This window comes from Anopheles stephensi, chromosome 2 (assembly GCF_013141755.1).
Source record: "Anopheles stephensi strain Indian chromosome 2, UCI_ANSTEP_V1.0, whole genome shotgun sequence".
Lineage (NCBI taxonomy): Eukaryota > Metazoa > Arthropoda > Insecta > Diptera > Culicidae > Anopheles > Anopheles stephensi.
In genome coordinates, this window is record NC_050202.1 from 87,579,484 (window position 1) to 87,596,725 (window position 17,242).

A 17,242-nucleotide genomic window follows, 5' to 3' on the forward strand; every position below is an offset into this window, starting at 1 on the left:
TGCGTACATTTACAGCGTTTTCCTATCCCTACTCCCATCTAGGCACTATTTTTAAAGTGTACGTTATTGTCGGATCTGGTCTAGAAGCGTCTAAAAATAGTTTGCTAGGGAAAAGTTCATGAAAACGAACTTCGCGCACCAGGGCAGAGTGACGGCCGTACCCGCCAGACCAGACACAGCGCTGTCGTTCCTAGTTAAGCGCCGCGTTCCGTCCACACCGCGTTCGAAGGTACGATCGGAGAAAACTTCCCAAAAAGCCCCGAAGCAAACGGTCCCCGCACACCCCCCAGGAGAGAGAGGAAAGAACGGTGGAAGAATATCCGCCAGTGTTTTGTTCCGAGCACGTACACGTTAACATGTAGGCTGCTCGCCATCCCGTGTTCCGTAGTGTAAGCCACGAATCGAACCGCTTTTTTGTTGTGCGAGTAGTGTATATAAGTAGGTTGAGTCACCTGAAAAACCCCGCCGATCGAAAGAAAAAAAGAAAAAGAAAATCGGGCTCCAAGTTCTCCAGGATCCGGTCCGAAGAAGGAAGCGTTGGGTCGTGATCGTCGCAGAAAGGGCAAACGAAGGGCTGACGTTTCAGATTTGCTGATCTCTGGCGCTGCGTTCGTCCGATTTCGTAATGTGAAGTGTGGTGTCCGAAGCAAAAAGGTGATGGTGGTGATGATCGCATAAGCGAGCGCTGTTACGAAAACAGATCGTTCGGCCAAAGTGTAATAGGGTTCGAGAATTGAAGATATTTCAAGTGATATCCACTCACCTACGCAGTGAGTCCTTGCGAAACGAAAGCAGAAGTGAGTTCTGCCTGTGTGTGTGTGTCGGTGGATGAGAAGTGATTGATTTGAGGAGATATTCTTCCGACGGTTCTGCCAGCGAGACGACGCCACAGCTCTTGGAGAAAGGAGGAGATCGAGATATACGAGCAGTAGTATGGGGAGTAACTGCTGCAAGGGAGAAGCGGGCACTCAGGTGTACAAAGGCAATGGCACGGAGATATCGATAGGACCTCGTCGACAGAAAAGGTAAGCATGTGTGTGAGATGGTTTATCAATGAATCCTGCAGCTCTGCAGATCCCTTCGCACGATGATCTCGAACCCCCATGGCCGAACTTGCCATTTGTTTGATGTTCTATACTGACCTGCAATGTCACGGAGGTATCACCGTAAACGATTATAAATAGCGCAGCACCACCAACACCGATTGTTGCTCTCGGCGGTGTCCCTCGGCATCGTTGGCATCTTGCTTGGGATGTCTCGGATGCGAGCGGGGGTCGACTGTGGCGCTGCCCTTGCCTTGTTGCAATAGCCACAATCAGTCACAATATAAACAGTGTGACCTTCGCGTAGCACGACGGTACGCTTTCACAGGATGAGGCATTCGATGTATCGAAAGCAGCACACCGGTGACAGGGTTCAGCTCCAAGATGTCCTCCCGAGGATTCTTGCATAGAAGATGAGTTGAGCGGCGTGTCCAAAAGCATAATCGCTGTGCTAATTATTGTTATATTTTAAGCATGCGAGCTCCTCACGGGGACTGCAACAGCTGGTGCTCCGAGCTCTCGGTATGCTCTGCGAACCGCGCCAAATGCCATCACGGTGGACGCTCCATTCCGACTCCACCGGGGGAGGGCATGTGCATCGTTCCAAGTAGCATCCACTTCCTCATTGCTCCCGAGCAGCTCGACGCACTCTATTTCTGGTCCGCCCCGTAGTTTGACAGGGACGCGATGGAGTACGCTTCCCTTGCGAGCGCGTCCATCCGGGCAAGGTTACCGGCGAGGTTGCCCTCACGACACCCACGACGTGCGCGTGCATTACTCCAACACACAACGCGCTAGTTTCGTCGCGCGATATGAAGAAGCTGTTGACTGTGGGGCGCGACATATTTTCCGACGCTTAGCAGACTGATCAAGTTCAACGGTGACGGCGGTCAACGCGTCATCGGTGTCCGATTATAAATATAGCATTATCGGGCGCGGGTGTGTACGGCGGAGCATCGGATATGGATAACGCGTGCAGAACAAACTAGATGGAACGAAAGCAACATCTGCTGCGGAGTGGATGACGTGACGGGCCATTAGAGTGACTCGGGAGGGAGATGATAAAGATCTAAAACGTGCGCAGAACTTAGTTGCCCTCACGCATGATGATGGAAGGCTAACCCCGGAGTGGAGCTAATTAAATACTGCTCTTCATCACAGCTCCTCGGTGGCCTGTTGAAAGGCCAGAGTCTGAGCTCATACATTGGTGCTACTTTCGAGTATGACGCCCGTACCGATCCTCGCCTTAGGCGCGGCGTGTTTTCTTCACCCCATTATATAATAATTGACTCGTTCGCTACCGAACATCCAGTAGAGCAGAGTGAGGTCCGTCCGAATTGATATCCCTATGCCCTTTCTTCCAGCCCGGTCTACGCGGAGATGATGCGTGAGGAAACATTCCAAGGTAGGTAGCAGCACACACACACTCACACAGGTGCGATGGAGGTGATCGTACCTGCCGTAGCTACTAACGAACGATCTTCGCCCTCTATCCAACAGTGGACGAAACGCCACACTATGGAGCACCATTTTTCCTAAGGAAGCTTAGTGACTATACGGTGCTGGTGGGCACGAAGGCAAAACTATCCGTGCACATTTCAAACACTGCCGACGTGAAGGTAAGATTCGCCAACGAGCGTACCAGCAGTGTGTGCTGACGTGGAGCTGCTGCCTGCTTCTTTCAGGTAACGTGGTACAAAGACGACGCACCGCTTGTCGAGTGTGAGCGGTACGTTTGCACGGGCAAGGGCCAGCTACACTCGCTAGACATTGTCACCGTGCTGCCCGAGGATAATGCCAAATGGTCCTGCCAGGCGGAGAATTTGCTTGGAAAGTGCGTGTGCAGTGGGCAGCTGACAGTGCGAGGTATGAATAGACCCTACCGGTGCATGGTGGTGTCGGCCAGATAAGTAATGTTCGGTACGTCTTTCTCAGTGCCCGAAACCTACAAAGCGCCGGAGTTTGTCGACGAGCTGCGTGCTATTCTCACCAGCCAGGGTACGATCTCGCTCGAGTGCAAAGTGATCGGCTACCCGACGCCGGAACTGCGCTGGTTTAAAGACTCGAAAGAGATCAAGGCGGGCGACATGTTCGGGCTTACGATCAACGGTGGCGATTTGGCATCGCTCGGCGTGTACACCTGTGTGGCGACGAACTGTGTCGGCAAAAGCAGCTCCAGCTCGAAAGTGCGGGTACAGGAGCAGGACACAACGACGAAAGAAAAAACGATTGATAAGTAAGCCATGAGTCCTGCGACTATCGATATCGTGTCTCACCGGTCTTTGCTCCTACTTGCAGAATTTCACCGGTTTTTATCGAAGAACTCGAAAAAGTTAAAGGCAAAATCGGCGATCGATTGGAGCTGCGCTGTAAAAGTAAGTAATCTTTTTTAGACTGCCCGGTATAGACAGCTCAATGATGGATTTATCCCTGGTGCCCCCCCCCCCCCCCCCCCCCCCCAGTCAATATGTCGGCAGCTCCCATGAGCGTTCGATGGTACAATCAAAATGGCCTGATTGAAGCGAACGAAAAGTATTCTATATTCGACGACGGTTTGGGTTGCTTCCTTGTCGACATCAGCGCGGCGGAGCTGTGCGATGCCGGCGAATGGAAGTGTGTCATAACGTGCAAGGACGGTTTAATAGGCATTACGACCAACGTGGTGGAACTGGATGGTAAGGAGCATCGACGCCGGGCGCATGCAGTGCCAGCTGCTACTAACGATTGCTTGTGCTTCTTCTCCAGTACCCAGAAACTACCGGGCGCCTCGTTTCATGGAAGGGCTGAAAGCGGTCATGACCGACGAAGGACTCGTGTCGTTCGAGTGTAAGGTGATCGGATTCCCGACGCCCATCCTGCGCTGGTACAAGGACGGCCGGGAGCTAAAACCGGGCGATGTGTACCATCTGACCGGTGTGAACTCGCTCGGCTCGTACTGTTGCGTGGCTAGAAACAGTCTGGGGGAAGCATCAAGCACTACCTTCCTTTCGGTGAACGACATCAAGGCACAGCTGAACGAGGAAGAGTGGCTTAACTTGCTGCAGGTGAACCAAGCGCCAGTGTTTAAGACGGGCCTGAACAGTCGCGATGTAAGCATTGCCGAACCGTTTAGACTATCGGTCGTCGTTAGCTCGGTATCGAAGCCCACGGTGAACTGGTACAAGGACGATCTGGTGGTGGAAGGTTCGGACAACTACAAACTATCCGCCGACGAAAGTACGTACACGTACAACATCGACGTGGTAGTGGCGCAGTTGGACGATCAGGGCGAGTGGAAATGCGTAGCGACGAACGAGTTTGGACAGGCGGGAACGTCCTGCTTCGTGAAGCTGATCATACCGAAGCACTACCGTAAGCCCAAGTTCTTGGAGAACTTGAAAGCGGTCATGCTGCGCGACGGCACAGTCAATCTCGAATGTAAGGTGATCGGTGTGCCACAGCCGGTGCTAAAGTGGTACAAGGATGGTACGGAGCTGAAGCCGGGTGATATACATCGCATCATCACCGGCCAGGACGGTAAATGTTGCTTGGGAACGTACACCTGCGAGGCGGTGAACTGCATGGGATCGGTGAGCAGCACTGCCTCTCTGCACGGCTATGACGGTATAGCGGACGAGGGACTGTTGCCTCCGGAAGGAGCGGCACCGCTGGTTAAGGACGCGTCACTCTCCACCATACACGAGGAACGCACGTCCCAGATGTTCGATACGGCCGCTTCGTACGAAAGTGCGGCTAGCAACGGGCGGGAAGAGTTATCGTTCACGTTCGATGGAAAGGAAGTGTCGATATCGCTGTACGAAACGCCGGAACTGACCAACGACGAGGCACTGCAGATAGTGCAGATGTTTGCCGATCAGCTGCACCAGAACATTAACGAAAACGAGAACGTTACCAGCATGCCATCGTTGCGCTTCGTAAAGGAAACGTCCACCTCGGGGCAGCTGGTGATGGAGGCACTCGTCATCGACGTGCCCGTGGTGGAGGATAGCAATGTGTTCGAGGATGACCGCCGCACCGACTTTGACATCGACGAGATGCACGACGAGAATACGTTCACCTTCGAGAGTGGAATCGCTTCGTCGAAGGTGCGCACCCATCGGCAGAGCAGCAACGAGCAGGACGAGTTCCGCAGCATGACAGCGTCGGATCATTCGGACCTCGAGCAGGACGTGATGTTGAGCATTTTGAGCCGGGACAGCTTGCCGGTGCTTACGAGCCCGGCCAAAACTGTGGACGCCGCGGCGGGCGACGATACGGCCGAACGGTTGCAGACGCTGGTGGAGACAGTCATCTTCCATCTTGCCTCGATTCGCGAAGAAGTGCGAAACCAAACCGATCTTGCCATCACGGCCAACTTCAGGGAACGGAGTGAAAAGATCCTGGCCGACATCCTGTATCCAGTGCAACAGATACACAAAACCTTGAACGGTGCCGTGGTGCTGGAGCATTTGCTCGACCCACTAGAGCATCTGGCCCGTGGGCTGAGTGTGGTGGAAAAGTGTGTACAGATCGGTGGCTACAGTCGCACGTTTGTGTACCGGACGAGCGTGTGCATTGTGGAGGGCTGTGGCAAACAGATCCTGAACTGTCTCACCGATATGCGCCTGCTTGCGGGCCAACAGCTTGAGGCAGACTTTGTCACGCAGCAAAAGATCTACATGGCACTGCTGGAAGTGCAGACGAGCATTGAGTCGGCGCTGGAGAGCATCCAGTCACAGCGCATCCTGCAGGACGCGGACTCGGTCGCGGCTATGCAGGACCTGACGAGCATCGTAACGAACCGTTCCATCTTCGAGGACATCGATTTCATACTGAAGGCGGACGAACCGATCGGAGGGCTGCAGATCAAAAACCTGCAGATAACGGTGCTGGAGTTCGAAAAGTCCCTTGCTACCATACTGACGATTGTTTCGCAGTCGGAAAACTGCAACGTACGGTCGGAAATCGCAAGGTTTGGACTGACGGAGGTACTGCTAGAGCTGAAGAACAAAACGGAGGTGCTGCTGGTGCAAAGTACCGAGCAGCGGCAGCAAAGAATAGTGGCGGAAGAAATGAAACCGGCCGTCAGTGAGTTGAACAGCTTGGTAGAGATGGTGGAGGCAAACGAGTCTTACGCCGAGGTGATCACCTGTCTCAACGATATGTTTGTGCCGCTGGAGGAGATGAAGACGGCTCTGGCGAAGCTATCGAACGAGCTGCGCCACGTGCCGGGAGAAAAGGAGTACAGCAGCAATCAGGCGCTCGAGCAGCAGATTGAGGAGTTTTACGAGTTGATCGTACACCTCAAGGAGGAAATACAGCGCACGAGCAAGGGGTACACGCACAGTGCGGATGTGTTTGTGCGGCTCGAAGATTGCCTCAACCGTCTGTTCTGCATTCATACCGCAGACTCGATTGACGACGAGGAATGCGCAAGGATGGAAATAGTGCTGATCCAGCTGCTGATGAACCATCTCACAAAGATTGAACTGTCGTTGCAGGAGAAAACGGAGCAAGAGATGCTTTCGTACCTGTCGACCGCGTTCTTGAATGTGCACGACAACCTGCAACACTTTAGCTACATGCGTTCGAACAGCAAGTACGAAAAGATACGGCAGGATATACTGCAGCACGCTCGAAGAATGGTGTTTTACCTCATTGAAAAGGAAACTTCCGTCACCTCGACCGAGGAACGACGCAAGGCCATTTATGAGATAGCGCTGGTGTCGATCCACAGCGATTCGGCACGTATGAAGGATGGGTTGGAAAAGAATTTCTCCGCGGTGTTGGGCGATGCTGATGGTTTACACAGTCTACTGCAGCGCTTCCATGAGTTTGATGAATGCACAACCGCAGTTTTGAAGACTCATGAGCAGTCTATATTTGCCGACAATGAGGCAGCTTTTGAATCTCTTCTAAAGCTTGCAACTACCATGCGACAATCGTGTGAAACTCTGGAAGAACAAATAATGAACAATTCTTACGATTCGCACAGGTTTGTCACCTCCTTGGAAGGACTTTATGTTGCCGCGGACAATTACAGCCGTAGCAATGAAAACCACATGGGGCAGCTGTGTCATAATTTGTGTGAGGATCTGAACGTACTGATAATGACTTGGAAACGCCGGCAAGCTAAGAGTACTGATGTCAGCGAAACTGTATCCACAAGTACTTTTGATTCATTGAAAACAAGTGTAATCGAGATCAGGAGAACACTTGAAACTAAATCTGTAACACTCAACGTTCAGCAGCCACTTGACGTGTTAGAACAAACGATTACTGAGCTTGAGGGTCAGCCCATGCAGATGCAAAGCATTGAGCTAGTGAATGCCATCGCGTCTCCGATCGCAAAGGTGACCGAGACGCTGAAGAACATTGACCTGCAATCGGCCCAGGTAGAGCCGACGGTAGTGCTGGAGGACTGTCTGCTCCAAATGTGCGAGTCGCTCGAGAAGGCACAGTCCGAGCATTCCTTGGAACAGGCCAAGGAGAGCACTGCTCACAGCAAACTGCTCGAAACGGTGACTCACGTTCAGCATGACATTCGTGAGAGTATCCAGCAGGAGAAGGACACCAGAGCGAAGGTATCCCAGATGCAACAGGGAGCTCTGGAATCGCTGAAGCAATCGTTGTCTGATGTCCAACAGCTCATCAAGACGGAGATTGTAGTGAAGGATGTTTCGAAGCCGTTGTTCGCCTTGGAGAGCACGATCAACGAGCTCGTGGGTCAGCCCATGCAGATGCAAAGCATTGAGCTAGTGAATGCCATCGCGTCTCCGATCGCAAAGGTGACCGAGACGCTGAAGAACATTGACCTGCAATCGGCCCAGGTAGAGCCGACGGTAGTGCTGGAGGACTGTCTGCTCCAAATGTGCGAGTCGCTCGAGAAGGCACAGTCCGAGCATTCGTTGGAACAGGCCAAGGAGAGCACTGCCCATAGCAAACTGCTCGAAACAGTGACTCACGTTCAGCATGACATTCGTGAGAGTATCCAGCAGGAGAAGGACACCAGAGCGAAGGTATCCCAGATGCAACAGGGAGCTCTGGCATCGCTGAAGCAATCGTTGTCTGATGTCCAACAGCTCATCAAGACGGAGATTGTAGTGAAGGATGTTTCGAAGCCGTTGTTCGCCTTGGAGAGCACGATCAACGAGCTCGTGGGTCAGCCCATGCAGATGCAAAGCATTGAGCTAGTGAATGCCATCGCGTCTCCGATCGCAAAGGTGACCGAGACGCTGAAGAACATTGACCTGCAATCGGCCCAGGTAGAGCCGACGGTAGTGCTGGAGGACTGTCTGCTCCAAATGTGCGAGTCGCTCGAGAAGGCACAGTCCGAGCATTCGTTGGAACGGGCCAAGGAGAGCACTGCCCATAGCAAACTGCTCGAAACGGTGACTCACGTTCAGCATGACATTCGTGAGAGTATCCAGCAGGAGAAGGACACCAGAGCGAAGGTATCCCAGATGCAACAGGGAGCTCTGGAATCGCTGAAGCAATCGCTGTCTGATGTCCAACAGCTCATCAAGACGGAGATTGTAGTGAAGGATGTTTCGAAGCCGTTGTTCGCCTTGGAGAGCACGATCAACGAGCTCGTGGGTCAGCCCATGCAGATGCAAAGCATTGAGCTAGTGAATGCCATCGCGTCTCCGATCGCAAAGGTGACCGAGACGCTAAGGAACATTGACCTGCAATCGGCCCAGGTAGAGCCGACGGTAGTGCTGGAGGACTGTCTGCTCCAAATGTGCGAGTCGCTCGAGAAGGCACAGTCCGAGCATTCGTTGGAACGGGCCAAGGAGAGCACTGCCCATAGCAAACTGCTCGAAACAGTGACTCACGTTCAGCATGACATTCGTGAGAGTATCCAGCAGGAGAAGGACACCAGAGCCAAGGTATCCCAGATGCAACAGGGAGCTCTGGAATCGCTGAAGCAATCGTTGTCTGATGTCCAACAGCTCATCAAGACGGAGATTGTAGTGAAGGATGTTTCGAAGCCGTTGTTCGCCTTGGAGAGCACGATCAACGAGCTCGTGGGTCAGCCCATGCAGATGCAAAGCATTGAGCTAGTGAATGCCATCGCGTCTCCGATCGCAAAGGTGACCGAGACGCTGAAGAACATTGACCTGCAATCGGCCCTGGTAGAGCCGACGGTAGTGCTGGAGGACTGTCTGCTCCAAATGTGCGAGTCGCTCGAGAAGGCACAGTCCGAGCATTCCTTGGAACAGGCCAAGGAGAGCACTGCTCACAGCAAACTGCTCGAAACAGTGACTCACGTTCAGCATGACATTCGTGAGAGTATCCAGCAGGAGAAGGACACCAGAGCGAAGGTATCCCAGATGCAACAGGGAGCTCTGGAATCGCTGAAGCAATCGTTGTCTGATGTCCAACAGCTCATCAAGACGGAGATTGTAGTGAAGGATGTTTCGAAGCCGTTGTTCGCCTTGGAGAGCACGATCAACGAGCTCGTGGGTCAGCCCATGCAGATGCAAAGCATTGAGCTAGTGAATGCCATCGCGTCTCCGATCGCAAAGGTGACCGAGACGCTGAAGAACATTGACCTGCAATCGGCCCTGGTAGAGCCGACGGTAGTGCTGGAGGACTGTCTGCTCCAAATGTGCGAGTCGCTCGAGAAGGCACAGTCCGAGCATTCGTTGGAACAGGCCAAGGAGAGCACTGCTCACAGCAAACTGCTCGAAACGGTGACTCACGTTCAGCATGACATTCGTGAGAGTATCCAGCAGGAGAAGGACACCAGAGCGAAGGTATCCCAGATGCAACAGGGAGCTCTGGAATCGCTGAAGCAATCGTTGTCTGATGTCCAACAGCTCATCAAGACGGAAATTGTAGTGAAGGATGTTTCGAAGCCGTTGTTCGCCTTGGAGAGCACGATCAACGAGCTCGTGGGTCAGCCCATGCAGATGCAAAGCATTGAGCTAGTGAATGCCATCGCGTCTCCGATCGCAAAGGTGACCGAGACGCTGAAGAACATTGACCTGCAATCGGCCCAGGTAGAGCCGACGGTAGTGCTGGAGGACTGTCTGTTGCAAATGTGCGAGTCTTTCCACAAGGCACAGTCCGAGCATTCGTTGGAACAGGCCAAGGAGGGCACTGCCCATAGCAAACTGCTCGAAACGGTGACTCACGTTCAGCATGACATTCGTGAGAGTATCCAGCAGGAGAAGGACACCAGAGCGAAGGTATCCCAGATGCAACAGGGAGCTCTGGAATCGCTGAAGCAATCGTTGTCTGATGTCCAACAGCTCATCAAGACGGAGATTGTAGTGAAGGATGTTTCGAAGCCGTTGTTCGCCTTGGAGAGCACGATCAACGAGCTCGTGGGTCAGCCCATGCAGATGCAAAGCATTGAGCTAGTGAATGCCATCGCGTCTCCGATCGCAAAGGTGACCGAGACGCTGAAGAACATTGACCTGCAATCGGCCCTGGTAGAGCCGACGGTAGTGCTGGAGGACTGTCTGTTGCAAATGTGCGAGTCCTTCGAGAAGGCACAGTCCGAGCATTCGTTGGAACAGGCCAAGGAGGGCACTGCTCACAGCAAACTGCTCGAAACGGTGACTCACGTTCAGCATGACATTCGTGAGTTAATACAATTAGAGAAGAATGCTAGGGATAAAGATATTGTTGAATCTTCGGCTATAAATGATCAGCAGCAGGGAGAGGTCGAAGCCAAGGAAAAGAATGTAGAACAAATACCTCAAAAAGAGCAAGCAGAGGTTAAAGTCATGATGGAACAGCAAGAGAAAGAACTCAAGAAGAAGAAAGCAGAGGAAAAGGTTGAGAATGAGAAGTCAGAGGAAGAGATAAAGAACAAGCTGGAAGAAGCCAAGAAGATAAGAGCAGAAGAAGAGACCAAGAAAAACCAAGGAAAAGAAGAAGTACAGAAAACGAAGGCTGAGGAAGAGGCCACAAAGACACAGGAAGACGAGGACGGCAAGAAACAGAAGGCAGAGGAAGAAGCTGAGAAGAAGATGGTAGAAGAAGCTAAGAAGAAGGCAGAGGAAGAAGAGGCCAAGAAAAAGAAGGCTGAAGAGGAGGCCAAGAAGAAGAAGGCAAAGGAAGAGGCTGTGAAGAAGGCAGAAGAAGAAGAGGCCAAGAATAAAAAGGCAGAGGAAGAGGCCAAGAAGAAGAAGACTCAAGAGGAAGAAGCCAAGAAGACGAAGGCTGAAGAAGAGGCCAAGAGGAAGAAGAAGATTGAAGAAGAAGCCAAGAAGAAGAAGCAAGAAGAGGAGGCTAAGAAGAAGCAAGAAGAGGAAGAAGCCAAGAAGCAGGCAGAAGAAGAAGAGGCTATGAAGAAGAAGGCTGAAGAGGAGGCCAAGAAGAAGAAGGCAGAAGAAGAGGCCAAGAAGAAGCAAGAAGAGGAAGCAGCCAAGAAGAAGCAAGAAGAAGAAGAAGCCAAGAAGAAGCAAGAAGAGGAAGAAGCAAAGAAGAAGGCTCTAGAGGAGGCCAAAAAGAAGAAGAAGGCTGAAGAAGAGGCCAAGATTCTTCTTCTGCAAGAAGAGGAAGAAGCAAAGAAGAAGGCAGAAGAGAAGGCCAAGGAGAAGAAGGCTCAAGAAGAGGCCAAAAAGAAGCAAGAAGAGGAAGAAGCAAAGAAGAAGGCTGAAGAGGAGGCCAAGAAGAAGAAGGCAGAAGAGGAGGCCAAGAAGAAGAAGGCTGAAGAGGAAGAAGCCAAGAAGAAGGCAGAAGAAGAGGCCAAGAAGAAGCAAGAAGAGGAAGAAAGTAAGAAGAAGAACGAAGAGGAAGAAGCTAAGAAGAAGAAGGAAAAAGAAGACGCCAAGAAGAAGGCAGAAGAAGAGGCCATGAAGCAGCAAGAAGAGGAAGAAGCAAAGAAGAAGGCAGAAGAAGAGGCCAAGAAGAAGAAGGCAGAAGAGGAGGTCAAGAAGAAGAAGGCTCAAGAGGAAGAAGCAAAGAAGGAGAAGGCAGAAGAAGAGGCCAAGAAGAAGCAAGAAGAGGAAGAAGCCAAGAAGAAGGCAGAAGAGGAGGCCAAGAAGAAGAAGGCAGAAGAGGAGGCCAAGAAAAAGAAGGCTCTAGAGGAAGAAACCAAGAAGAAGAAGGCTGAAGAAGAGGCCAAAAAGAAGCAAGAAGAGGAAGAAGCAAAGAAGAAGGCAGAAGAAGAGGCCAAGAAGATGAAGGCAGAAGAGGAGGCCAAGAAGAAGAAGGCTCAAGAGGAAGAAGCCAAGAAGAAGAAGGCTGAAGAAGAGGCCAAGAAAAAGCAAGAAGAGGAAGAAAGTAAGAAGAAGAACGAAGAGGAAGAAGCTAAGAAGAAGAAGGAAAAAGAAGAAGCCAAGAAGAAGGCAGAGGAAGAGGCCAAGAAGAAGAAGGCTGAAGAAGAGGCCAAGAAGAAGAAGGCTGAAGAAGAGGCCAAAAAGAAGCAAGAAGAGGAAGAAGCAAAGAAGAAGGCAGAAGAGGAGGCAAAGAAGAAGAAGGCTCAAGAGGAAGAAGCCAAGAAGAAGAAGGCAGAAGAAGAGGCCAAGAAGAAGCAAGAAGAGGAAGAAGCCAAGAAGAAGGCAGAAGAGGAGGCCAAGAAGAAGAAGGCAGAAGAGGAGGCCAAGAAGAAGAAGGCTCTAGAGGAAGAAACCAAGAAGAAGAAGGCTGAAGAAGAGGCCAAAAAGAAGCAAGAAGAGGAAGAAGCAAAGAAGAAGGCAGAAGAAGAGGCCAAGAAGATGAAGGCAGAAGAGGAGGCCAAGAAGAAGAAGGCTCAAGAGGAAGAAGCCAAGAAGAAGAAGGCTGAAGAAGAGACCAAGAAAAAGCAAGAAGAGGAAGAAAGTAAGAAGAAGAACGAAGAGGAAGAAGCTAAGAAGAAGAAGGAAAAAGAAGAAGCCAAGAAGAAGGCAGAGGAAGAGGCCAAGAAGAAGAAGGCTGAAGAAGAGGCCAAAAAGAAGCAAGAAGAGGAAGAAGCAAAGAAGAAGGCAGAAGAAGAGGCAAAGAAGAAGAAGGCTCAAGAGGAAGAAGCCAAGAAGAAGAAGGCAGAAGAAGAGGCCAAGAAGAAGCAAGAAGAGGAAGAAGCCAAGAAGAAGGCAGAAGAGGAGGCCAAGAAGAAGAAGGCAGAAGAGGAGGCCAAGAAAAAGAAGGCTCTAGAGGAAGAAACCAAGAAGAAGAAGGCTGAAGAAGAGGCCAAAAAGAAGCAAGAAGAGGAAGAAGCAAAGAAGAAGGCAGAAGAAGAGGCCAAGAAGATGAAGGCAGAAGAGGAGGCCAAGAAGAAGAAGGCTCAAGAGGAAGAAGCCAAGAAGAAGAAGGCTGAAGAAGAGGCCAAGAAAAAGCAAGAAGAGGAAGAAAGTAAGAAGAAGAACGAAGAGGAAGAAGCTAAGAAGAAGAAGGAAAAAGAAGAAGCCAAGAAGAAGGCAGAGGAAGAGGCCAAGAAGAAGAAGGCTGAAGAAGAGGCCAAGAAGAAGAAGGCTGAAGAAGAGGCCAAAAAGAAGCAAGAAGAGGAAGAAGCAAAGAAGAAGGCAGAAGAGGAGGCAAAGAAGAAGAAGGCTCAAGAGGAAGAAGCCAAGAAGAAGAAGGCAGAAGAAGAGGCCAAGAAGAAGCAAGAAGAGGAAGAAGCCAAGAAGAAGGCAGAAGAGGAGGCCAAGAAGAAGAAGGCAGAAGAGGAGGCCAAGAAGAAGAAGGCTCTAGAGGAAGAAACCAAGAAGAAGAAGGCTGAAGAAGAGGCCAAAAAGAAGCAAGAAGAGGAAGAAGCAAAGAAGAAGGCAGAAGAAGAAGAGGCCAAGAAGAAGAAGGCTAAAGAGGAGGCCATAAAGAAGCAGGCTGAAGAGGAGGCCAAGAAGAAGCAACAAGAGGAAGAAGCCAAGAAGAAGGCAGAAGAGAAGGCCAAGGAGAAGAAGGCTGAAGAAGAGGCCAAAAAGAAGCAAGAAGAAGAAGAAGCAAAGAAGAAGGCAGAAGAGGAGGCCAAGAAGAAGAAGGCAGAAGAAGAGGCCAAGAAGAAGAAGGCAGAAGAGGAGGCCAAGAAGAAGAAGGCTCAAGAGGAAGAAGCCAAGAAGAAGAAGGCTGAAGAAGAGGCCAAGAAAAAGCAAGAAGAGGAAGAAGCTAAGAAGAAGAAGGAAAAAGAAGAAGCAAAGAAAAAGGCAGAGGCAGAGGCCAAGAAGAAGAAGGTTGAAGAAGAGGCCAAAAAGAAGCAAGAAGAGGAAGAAGCAAAGCAGAAGGCAGAAGAAGAGGCTAAAAAGAAGCAAGAAGAGGAAGAAGCCAAAAAGAAGGCAGAAGTAGAAGCCAAGAAGAAAGCAGAAGAGGCCAAGAAGAAGCAAGAAGAGGAAGAAACTAAGAAGAAGAAGGAAGAGGAAGAAGCTAGTAAGAAGAAGGAAAGCGAAGAAGCAAAGAAGAAGGAAGAGGAAGAGGTTAAGAGGAAGAAGGCAGAAGCAGAAGCCAAGAAAAAGGCAGAAGATGATGCAAGGAAGAAGAAGGAAGAGGAAGAAGCCAAGAAGAAACAGGAAGCGGAAGAAGCAAAAAAGAAGAAGGAAGAGGAAGAGGTTAAGAAGCAGAAGTCAGAAGCAGAAGCCAAGAAGAAGCAAGAAGAAGAAGTGGCTAAGAAGAAGGTTGAAAAAGAGGCCAAGAAGAAGCAGGAAGAGCAAGAGACCAAAAAGAAGATGGCTGAGCAAGAAGCCGCGAATAAGAAGGCAGAAGATGCTAGGAAGAAGAAGGAAGAGGAAGAAGCCAAGAGGAAGATGGAAGAGGACGAAGAAAACAGAAAGAAGAAAGAAAAACGATCACTAAGGATCGCTAAGAGCGATATTGAGGAAGAGAAAAACGCAATGGCGGACATTAGGAGAAACGATAGACAATCTCAACAAGAGCAGACAAAACAGATTACAGAAGACGTAGCGGTTTCGCTCAAGAGGACAGATGCTTTAAGTTCGCAATCGTCAAGGTTCGTACGGGAAGAAACGGTCGTTCATTCTGATGCATTGAGCAATCGGAATGCGAAGTTGATTGTGAAAATTCAGACTCTGTTCGACAACGTCCATGAAATGTTGTTGGAAATCAAGCGCATGTTCTTGACCAACAATGCGGGCCGAAACTTGTCCAGTGGGCTGAAAAACGTGAAGCTTGGCATGCTGTCCTCGGAGGACCTCGAGTATTGCGATGCTGAAATGCCAATCGTGAAGCTTCTCCACAATTCCATCACCACGTTCGTCGATTCACTGTCCCGGATCGATCTGTACTCGGAGCAGCCCGAGATGTGGAAAGCGTTGGAAGAGAGCGTGCTGCTGATGGTAGAATCATTTGCACAGCTGCAGCAAAGAAGCGAACATCTGCAGGGAACCGAATGGAGAACTGTGTTTACGCTCTACAAAACCGTGCTGGTGCTTTTGACTGAAACTAGACAGTGCATTTATCAGCGACGGTCCTCGCAGGCGGAATCCGAGCTTGCGTTGAGCAAAACGAGCGTCGAGCTGCAACTGCTGCTAAAGGATCTCGAGTACATTCGGTTGAACTGCACCGAACGGGTGGATCTTGCCTCCAAGAGCGTTGAATCATATTTTGCTCTAGTCTGCAAAACATTGACCCTGTTGCATCCATGTGTAGAGGCTACCTTGAAGAAGCCGTCGTACTCGACGTGCGTCAACATGCTGCTGCAGCTTACCGTGCCCGTGCACGATCTGGTGAAGGATCTGCCGTCGGGCACGGGCTGGACTGCGCAGTGTATAACGCCGGCACTGAAGCATAACTTGAGACAGTTGTATCGCGTGGTGTCGTTAATGTCCCAGCAACACATCACCAGAGTGAGGAACGAGCGTGAGGTGTCGGTCGTGGAGGAGATCAAGCGTCATCTGTTAAGCTTAGATAAGGTCTTGAAGGTGTTGCTCGATCTGCACAGTAAGCTGGAAATGCAGAAGGAGCTGTTAGATACGATACGTAGGAGTTTGATAACGCTGAAAAGTGTCATGATGCAGGTTAGGACGGATTACTGTCTACAGTCGCTAGTGGAGAAAGACGATCAATTGCTGGCCGCGTTTGAGATGGTGATCGAGAAGCTGACGGTCAACCCACTGCAGCTAGACTCCGTCGAGTATCTTCGGTTGCTAGCAGAGTCGCTGGAGAAGTACTGCGATATTATGCGCAGGCTCAGCAACAATGTCACGATTTCCGACTGGTTGTTGCGTTATCAGCTGCAGCTGCTTAAGATCTTCGACACGATCGAGTTTTGTCTGAGTGAGGAACAGTTCATAGTGATTGGTAGCAAGGAGAAGTACACACGTACCAGCACGCAGGACGCAATCCATGCAGTCAAGCAGATGATCACACACTACAAGATCACTAGCAGTCAGCAGCAGCAGCAGGTCCGTCGAGAGCAAACGTCGGAGTCAAGCCACATCAAGGTCATTGCGGCACGTCGGGGGCTTACTGAGGCGCCCGAACCGACGATGGCACGCAGCGTCCAGGAAGGCAGTCCAAGACGCACTCCGGACACTCGACAACAGCGCGCAGACACGATCCGCCGTCATGCCACCAGAAGTCCGCTCGGCATGCGGGACGATCCGCCGCGCAGTTCGTCCAGATGCAGCCTGGGAGCGCTCCCGTCCAAACGTGGGCCCTCGTTTGCGGTGTACCTGAAGAATGTGTTCATCGAGCGGGACCACAGCTTCAAGCTGCTGTGCGTGGTGCTGGACTCGGAAATCGACGTCCGGTGGACGAAGGATGGTAGCGACATCACGCAAACCGGCCGCTACCGAATGGTGCAGAAGAACGGGCTGATCACGCTGCAGGTGGACCACGCCGAGTACGAGGATACGGGCGTGTATGCGTGCCACGTCTTCAACAACTACGGCCAGTCGTTCAACAAGTGCACCGTCGAGGTGTATGATACCAGCGATGATATCATCTGCTCGTCATTCAGCATACCGCACAAAATGGGTACGTTGCTTCGTTGTGTTTTTTGCTCTATTTTTAGCCGCGGTTGATCTGTTCAATGATGGTCGCCGACCACCGCCCGACAGCGTTTCGGACGTCCGCCCGCGCGAAGAAGCAGCACCGGTCCGGCCGCAATAGATACTAATTTTATCGATCACACCGTGTCTGCCAATATAGACAAATTAGTATTTTTGGCTATCGTTTGCTGCCGTCGTCGTCGTCGTCGTCGGTCGGAACAAAGCAAACGCTGTGTGGCATGCGAAAAATGACGAACGATGGACAATGTGTGGGGGCTTATTACCGACCGGCGGCTGTCGTTGCATAAAAGGTCCTTACACATAATCCGAAGCGCGTTCCGATTG

The 17,242-nt window shown here is 51.1% G+C and overlaps 1 protein-coding gene across 1 annotated transcript; it reads left to right on the forward strand.

Moving 5' to 3' along the window:
• The first annotated feature begins 140 nt into the window (after window positions 1-140).
• Window positions 141-17,018, forward strand: LOC118502486. The gene is made up of 13 exons (XM_036034718.1): window positions 141-1,025; window positions 2,408-2,448; window positions 2,544-2,662; window positions 2,729-2,909; window positions 2,979-3,279; window positions 3,342-3,418; window positions 3,506-3,718; window positions 3,789-11,320; window positions 11,702-12,151; window positions 12,242-13,063; window positions 13,316-13,576; window positions 13,853-16,883; window positions 16,921-17,018. Exons 1-13 carry the CDS (start codon window positions 934-936, stop codon window positions 17,016-17,018), a joined length of 13,218 nt encoding a protein of 4,405 aa, XP_035890611.1. The 5' UTR covers window positions 141-933.
• The last annotated feature ends 224 nt before the right edge of the window (window positions 17,019-17,242 follow it).